The 8,641-nt window shown below is 42.8% G+C and overlaps 1 protein-coding gene across 2 annotated transcripts in view; it reads left to right on the forward strand.

Annotated features, from left to right (window-relative positions):
* LOC146078371 (annexin A1-like) overlaps nucleotides 1-4,264 on the forward strand; it is a 17,381-nt gene extending 13,117 nt beyond the window's left edge. For both annotated transcript variants that reach the window (XM_083186102.1, XM_083186103.1), the window contains exons 11-13: nucleotides 2,209-2,267; nucleotides 2,922-3,044; nucleotides 3,949-4,264. In XM_083186102.1, coding sequence (XP_083042228.1) covers nucleotides 2,209-2,267; nucleotides 2,922-3,044; nucleotides 3,949-4,011 — 245 coding nt within the window. In that variant the 3' untranslated portion in view covers nucleotides 4,012-4,264. The remainder of the gene's footprint in view (nucleotides 1-2,208; nucleotides 2,268-2,921; nucleotides 3,045-3,948) is intronic.
* The last annotated feature ends 4,377 nt before the right edge of the window (nucleotides 4,265-8,641 follow it).

An 8,641-nucleotide genomic window follows, 5' to 3' on the forward strand; every position in this document is an offset into this window, starting at 1 on the left:
TTATATAGTGAACCAATTACTGCTGTAGAATAGTTTAAAACCATTCACATAAGCACTATCCTAGTTGAACTTACAATCTTTATAAAATGCCACATGTGCACACAAATACACTAGGCTTCATTTCAGAAGCCAGGAGAACATCCACATTGCACAGTAAGGTGCGTACACACTACGATATGCTCCATTGAGCAATACTGTTAATGGTTTACATTGAACTCCCGGGCGAAGAATAGTGATCTAATTTCATTACTTATCTCTTAAGGCCCCCATACACTATGCGATATGGGAAAGATTTCACCCGATTCGGATGAATCGGGCAGTGAAATCGGCCCAAATCGCACATGTAGACATCCCGTCCGATCCGATGCGCGGTCCCGTGCACATCGGGTCAGGAGGTCGGACGGGCTGCACATAAAATTAGTGAAATCTCATGTGCAGCCCTGCCCGGAGCCGTGCGGGGGACAGCAGCGGGCGGAGGATGCCGGCTAATAGAGCCGAGCAGGGGGAGGCTGCATAGGGAGCCGGACAGAAGGAAGCTGTTGCGGCGAGGTGACAACTGGAGCAGGGAGAACTTGAAGACGCTGGCTGCCGGGCAGCGGCGGGAGCCAGGAGGAACAGATAACTTGGGAAAAAAAAAACATGCCCATACAGATGAATAGTAAGCCACTCTAGTTTGGCGCCCACTGAGGCACCAATGAAAAAGGGCTCTGTGGCTTCAGGGATTCCAGGTAGGCACTGGGTCCCTAGGATATAGATAGATACTTATACTTATACTGAGCTGTGGGGTGGTTGCCTAGCAACTCTGAGTCCTGCACTTCAGGTCATGTTGATTGGCAGTACATATAGGGAAGAAAGGGGGTACCCTTCAGTCCTGGGTTACGACATAAGCAAACTTGGATATTAGCGCCCCCTCATGTAGATATTGTGGGTGGAGTATTATTGATACTTAAAAATAGGGAGAGTGTGCCCCAGAGGCGTGCATTAAAAATTTAGGGCGTGGCCACATATTAGTACAATTCACATTACACCACACAGTAAGCCTCTTAGACACTTCGCCAAGATTATGCACACTGTGCTGTGATACCCATTACACACTGTCACACACCATAATGCCCATTACATACATGTTCAATGCCCAGGGTTACATGTCCATTTCCATGAGGAGGCTTAAATGTTCATGCAAGGGGGATTACATTCTCTCTGCCACCGGCTGGGCAGAGAGCAGAGTGGGCAGCCAATCAGGAGCCAACACTACTGCTCCTGACTGGTTTCCAGGCCATGAGCTCAGATTGGCTCAAAAATCTGTGAGATTTCAAATGGCTTTGGACCTGCTCTGAATATCGCAGGCTCCACCTCTCCCTCCATGCGCAGTAAGGCACCATAGTAATCAGGGCAATGGAGAAAACCCGGTCAGCGCCCTGTTTACTACGGCGCCTTACTCAACTGCGTATTGGACAGGCCGGCCCTGCAGTCACCCCTAAGGGTAGAGAAGAGGAAGTTTGATATCCAGTGAAGGAAGGGTTTCTTTACATTATGGGTGGTAAAGATATGGAATACTCTGCCAGAGAAGATTGTGATTGCAGACTCTATTGATGTTGTTAAGGGTAAAACTATTTTTAATGACCGTGTATCCAGGGTTATAACCATTACTTTCAATGTATGTTAGTGGACCCAGGGAGAAATAGGATTGCTATTTTGGGGTAGTAAGATTCTGGTTGAAACAGATAAGTAGTAACTTCATCTGGGCCTTGATTGATAGGTGTGCACTGCATGAGATACAATATACTGTAGGTAGAAATTAATAGACTGTTTTATTTTCAACCTAATCAATTGTTACTATATTGCATATTAATTTGTATAGTGTGTACTTAATTTTAGATTTTGTTTTAAGCCATAGTGTTGTTTCTCAAACTCTGCCATTACAGTTCAGGTTTTAAGGATATCCGTGCTTGAGTCCAGATGGTTAACGAAAAGTGGCTGAGGTACTAATTAAGTCACCTGTGTCAAGAATAGATATCCTTTTAAACCAGCACTGTAATGGTGGTATCTGGGTAAATTAAAACCTCTTCTACAGTACATGGTTTCTATTTTATTTTATTTATTTTCATTTGCGGAAAGTAATCTACCTTTTTTAAATGATTGGTTAGTCAGTAGCAATATTGAGGAACTGTTATAACAGCTTTTTTTTTTTCCCTTTTTAATTTGCAGTAAAGGTTATAATAAGCAGGCCCGCTTATTTTTCAGAGAGGTTCTTCTTGGCAATGAAGGTATTATTTTGAAGCTTGACTAAAAATCATGCAAAAGAAAACTGGTTATTCCCTTTTTTTTTTTTTTTTTTGTAGGGTTCAGTCGCAAGTCCATTTTTTAAAGACTGTAATTTCCATGATGGATTCAGCAAGGTTGCGCTGATCTCTTCCTTTGCTCAACAATTCAAACCAATATATTCTCAAATAGTTTCAACCACTACATAACCCATAAATGGACAAAGCGGAAGGTGAATCAAGCTTTGGAGAGATAAAGTGGAGTAGTGACCCAACAACCAATCAGCTTCTGTCGTTTAGCTAGCTCAATTTTTTTTTTTTTTTTTTTTTTTTTTTTTTTTTTTTTAAATCCGTAGTTGGCTGGTTGCTTTGGCCAGCTACACATTATCCCTCCAAGGTTTGATAAATATCCTGCAACTTGATCCCCTTCCAATTTTAGCACCTATGGACTGTAAACAATGTACTTGTCTGTTTTCGGGGATGAACAATTAGTTATTGCACTGTATGCCTGGTATATGGGGAACCCAAGTCTTCAAGCAGCTGAGGCCCTTTCATTCCAAAATATTAGGAGTGCAATATATTTTGCATAAACTAAACATGACCATATTCTTCTTCCTCCTCTAATCTTAGAATTTACTTTTTTTTTTTTTCTTCTCCTAGGGGTCTGGAACCAGGCATAAGGATTTAATCAGGCTCTTAGTATCTCGTTCTGAAATTGATTTAAAAGAAATAAAAACTCACTTTAAGCGGAGCTATGGAAAATCACTGCGCCAAGCTATTATGGTATGCAAACTGTGCATGTACTACAAATCTGGTATGAAGTAATTATTGTGAGAAATGGGTTTTAAAACGGTGACATTTTGGTTTAGATTTCTGCAGAGCAAACCTGGTGAAATATTGATATCTGCCCTTTCTTGCAATATCTACAACATCATGGGCGGGATTCTCTAAACTAAAAATGGGCTAAATTTCCATTATCTGGGTTTTTACCGCATTGTGGGAAGCTCTAAAGACCCTCTGCCGGGTTACCGCGACGGGGGTCATTGCCAGCAAAGGCTGTGATGCCCCATAGAAGCCTATGGGCTATGACCGCCCCCCGCAGCAGCATAAGCCGGGTAAGGTAGGGAGGGGGGATCCGCTGGCTCACAGCAAAGGACAGCTCTTAACGCAAGAGCTGTCCTTTGCCATTATTATAGCATATGTTAGAGCATATGCGATAATTATGTCAGCGGTAGCTGGCGAAGTGTGGGCATGGATGTTAAAGCATCCCGCCCAATGGCTTTAAAAACAACTTCAGATGTGTCCTCCATAAACCATCTATACAACCGCAGCACAAGATCTCTGGTATGGCTGACTGAGCTACTCCGCGGTGTAGCATGCCACCTTTCTTTACATATTGCATCTTCTCTGCATGGCAGATGCAGCGACTCACTGTTCAGTGTACCTGAGACTCTCAGCTGAGACTTATACCATGCAGGAATTTCATTTAAGCACCTACGAAGTTGCAACTGAAGCAGGTTTTACTGCACAGAGAAAATGAACTAAAAATGTAATAAATCTGGATAGTAACCCTGCGCTTTACCTGTTAACATTGCTGTGAATGGAATACAAATTAAGTGATAAAATTAAGATCCTTTCACACTTGTGCATGTGTCCCTAATATCCTGTATGCAATCTTTATTTCTAGGATGAAAAGCTGAAAGGAGACTATGAGACCATTGTTCTGGCTCTGTGTGGACCTGACAACTAGAATCTTCCACAGGAAACTTTATTTGTGGTTGCTCCGGCCTTTATATGTGACCTTGTTAGACTTGTTCAAAATATCAGCTGCATTTATATATTGTGTATCTTCTGCAGTAGAGATCATCCATACCAACCAAAACGTCTGTGTCCAAAAAAACAAAACTTTTATAATAAATGTGAATGTTAATACTTTTTGTGACTAGTGTAAAACACATGTAAAATCAGTAGTGATAATTAATAAAAAACAAACAACCTTGTAAGAGTGGGAAAAATAAATGTGTGTCTAAAAGTGTAGTGAAAGATACATAGGGCCTGATTGCAAGTCAGATGGAGGTCACCAATACCTGATCACACGATTTATTCTGATATTGCTTATGTGCATGTTAACAGAGGATACAAAGAACTGACAGTTAGCTCTGTGGCTAGTTCGATCTTTGTCTGTGAACAGAGCCATCTTTTGGGTACAGTATATAGACAAGCTTTTATGGTGGTATAGTTGGAGACCAGATGCTTTCTTCTGACCTTTTGCTCCCAGCATGTGGTACAGGGACATCTGAATGTAGAGTCCCCTATCTAGGAGCCTTATGTGGGGTACACACCAGGACGACCCACTCACGATGTGCACCGAGAGCGGGTCCGATCTGATGGCGATCCGCACCCGGGAGTATGGTTGTCCTTCAGATCCTACCTGCAGCAGGTGGGATCTGAGGAACGACCGACCCGTGGGACCGCGCATCGGATCGGTATCTGTCCACACCAGAACAGAAAAGGAATGGGATCGGGCCCTAGTCGTCCTGGTGTGTACCCAGCATCAGAGCAGGAGTTTGCTGGTGTTCCCAAAGCTGCTTGGGAGTTAGGTAGAGAATTCTGCCTAGCTGATCTGACTGTAAATCACTCTCAGCGCTTTTGCACTTTTCTGCCCCCCCCCCCCCCCCCCCAAAAAAAAAAATCACATTATGCCACATAATAACCATTATTCAAAGTACTGCAGGGACCTTTTTTTTATTTATTTTTTTTCACTTTTATGCCACACCATAGTATGTTATTCCTCACATGCGTTCTTATGCCATACACTGGTGTTTTTATAAAGGAGAGGTAAAAGCAGGGGTGGATCCAGGAGAAAATGACAGGGGGGGGGCACCATGATAGGAGAGGGGAAGGGGGGGCTTAGTGGTGCCAGTGTACATGTTAAGAGAGCGGCGAGAGAGGGTGGGAATGAGATTAAAAATAGGCCCTGGAGTTTAAAGTACACAGGCCCACCTTGGCGACAAAAGTGAAGGATGTAGTTATATGTGCGCCGAAGGCGTGCTCTGGAAAAGGGGTGTGGTCACTCAAAAGTGCCCTTGAGTGTAGTGTTCCACACCATATGCAACTTCTACACATTATGCAACAAAATACTAGACCCCATTAATACCCCATTTTTGGGGACTCTTAGATGGAAATTATGTAACGTAATTTATGAGACATAAATGGAGGTAGTAGGACAACGCAAAAGACTCAATCTGTCAATGCCCCTGATTCAGCAGTCAATGCTAGTATCACAACATTAAGAATGAACTTTTATTATTATCTCTAAAATAGGTGCTAGACAGACATATATATTAAACACACAAGTTAAATATAAATCAAAAACACTTGTTACTTTGGTCTGCCACAAATATAGGAGGCAGACCCTATCTCTATGCTAATATTAAGTTACTAGCTAGAGAGTTTTTTTTCTCATAGGTGTCTTGTTCAGCCTAGACTAGAGGAATGTAACAAATGCAACAACAAATCAGTTTTCCACAAGGTATGAATAACAAATGTATCAAACAGTGGCTACCACAGAGATTATTGTGAAGAAACACTGTGTCTGATGAGAGATAAATCTCCAGCCTGTTTGAATTTAATGAGGCAAAGAATATATATTATTTAGATGTGTTTATTAGAGCAATAATTAAGCACAAAGTATACTTTGACCCTATATGAAGCAGTATCTACAGTTGACCACATTTAGTTCAAGTGAGACAGTTATAAATTAATGTCTATGGCTCTTAAAATATGGCATTGTTTTGTTCCGCAGCAGAGGATAATCAAATAATTTATATGAAAACCATTTTTAAAGAATCTTTGTACAGGTATATAAAACTTGAATAATTCTGAAATCATAAAGTAAGGGTTGCTCTTCCGCCTACCCTCAAGACAGAAAAGAAAAAAAGGAGGCCAGAGAGAAAAAGGAGAAGAAAAGAGAGCTAGTAAGGGAGAGAGATAAAGTATAGTTTGAAATATCCCTGTTGGTCCTGGATGTGTGTTTTCTATCCTACTTTATATAACTATGGCAAGAACGGGTTATTTGATGTATTACACGGAAGTCCCCTTGCCTGTTTCTTTAGTCAAATACCCTTAATAATACTTGCTGGCTTCCACTGTTAATCAGTGGGCTTCTGAGGTATTGTGGGAAAATGCATTTTATTAAGGATTTGGGCGGATATGAAAGGAAAAACCTCCTATTCTTCCCTAATAGAGCTGCTACTGACTATATATACCTGTAACAAAAAGTAGGAGATTAGCATTCCATCTTAGAGAGGTCACCCTTCTCAATTATCATGTAAGTCCCACGATTTGTCAGCTGCCATCAAAATAATTTGGTGGACTCTTATAGGTATTGTGGGTGAGCGTGCTCTATTTGAAGGGGGAATTATTAGGAGGAAAAGTATGAAAAACTGCTGTCCCCTCTGGTCTGGCTGCCCCCCTGAATAGAGGACTCTCCAGCGCAGGGTAAGTTTTCACAGATCAGGGTGGATGAGTGTTTCCAAATAAAGCTTAAATAGTGCAGGTCTGTCCCTTTTGGTGGTCAAATGTGCGCTGCTGTCCTCCACATACAACAATGTCATAGTGGTGGGAGATGAGCGGCACACGGCTAGCAGCCCAGCTGTGAAGGAGGACAGGGACAATGAAGTATGCAGGAGAGATCGAGGTTGGTGCCCGGCCTTAAATGAGAGGCAAACAGCAGCTGGGGGGAGGAGAAGCAGAAGAGTACCTGGCCGTCCGGCCAAGGACGGAGCCTGAGGCTTTCACCGGAATCCCGCTGCAAAGGATGCCGAGAGACTGCATCTGGACTGCAACGCGCACCATGAGAAAGCCTCTTCCGGTGAAGTGAAGTCCTGGTGCAGTCTCTCGGCAAAAATTCATATAATGCCACACAGATTGTGCCAAAATTAACATAATGCTACACGTATAGAGCCAAAATTCACATAATGCCACACAGATTAAGCCAAAATTCACAATATGCTTCATAAACAGGGCATTGCTTACACCATAATGACCATTACATGTTAAGCCACACATCATAATGTCCATTACATATTATGCCAAACACCATAATGCCTATTAAAAACTATGCTACATAAGTGATGCTTACCTACATGCTCATTGCCATGGGTTCCATGCTCGTTTCCATATGGGATTACATGCTCATTGCCAAGGGGGAATACATGCTCATGGTTACTGGGGGACAGCCACCGCTGGGCAGAAGTGACAGCCATTGACTGCCGGGCAGAGTTCGGGAGGCTGCTCAGCTGTGTTCAGAGCACTGCAGGTCCCTGCTATTTGAAATAATACCCCTTTCACACCAGAAAATGCAGGGCTTTACCTGGGAATATGGTCCCAGGATAATTCCTGGGTTGGCCCCTTTCACACCAGCCTAGTCCCTGCAGTTTGTGGTGTGAAGGGGAGAGAAAACCACCCCCCTCTCCCCTACCCCTTTAACCAGCTATATTGTTTAACTGGCTATATCTTCGGAACCAACTGACCACTTTTGAGTGGCCTTTGAATGATTTTGCTCCCGTGAAACTGGTCCGTTTAGTTCCAGAGTAATCTGCCCTCAAAGAACATGAACAGCCATGAAATTACATTTTGGAAATAAAACAATCAGTTTACCCGCAATATCTCCGGAACCAATTGACCCATATGGACCAGTCTGGTATCAAATTGAAGGCCCAGCAATTTGGATTCGAACTTCTGTGATGGAGAACTGGCAGCCGTCGGAACCGGGTGCGGGTCAGAATTAGCGGGTCCCATGTTATCCTATGGGGAAAATGCTGGTATCTCTGGTTCCCGGGGGGCTAGCGACACAAGGCTGGACTCATTGGAAAGCCCTGGTCTTCAGCTACAAAATAAGCTATGAAATGACAGGGGGGGGGGGCACTTGCCTGGGTGCCCCCCCCCCCCACCCACCCCTGAATCCGCCCATGGGTGAGGAAAATGGCTATGGAGTCCCTGGCAAGTACCAGAGCCAGATACCAGACATACCAGCATTATACACATGTGCAGCAGTTTGTACAGCTGGAGATTCACTGAGTTTTGATAAGAGATGTGCAGAAAAGGTAGCCAGGTGAGGCACTGCCTCACCTGCCATAGACTTTTTACTCCAGCGTTTTGACTATAAAAATTATTAGAATAATAAAAATAAGAATTTATTTATAAATTATTTGTATTTTGACATTCAAAATGCCGGAAAATGCACTAGTATAACAGGAAAGGCTGTGCCTCACCTGCCTCACCCCACTGCACACCTCTAGGAATCTTTCTAATTAAATATGATTTATACATTTTATTTATTACAGTTCAAAATAGATAAAACAAAATGTATGCATTCA

The sequence above is a fragment of the Crinia signifera genome, chromosome 1 (genome assembly GCF_055691185.1).
Source record: "Crinia signifera chromosome 1, ASM5569118v1, whole genome shotgun sequence".
Classification (NCBI taxonomy): Eukaryota; Metazoa; Chordata; class Amphibia; order Anura; family Myobatrachidae; genus Crinia; species Crinia signifera.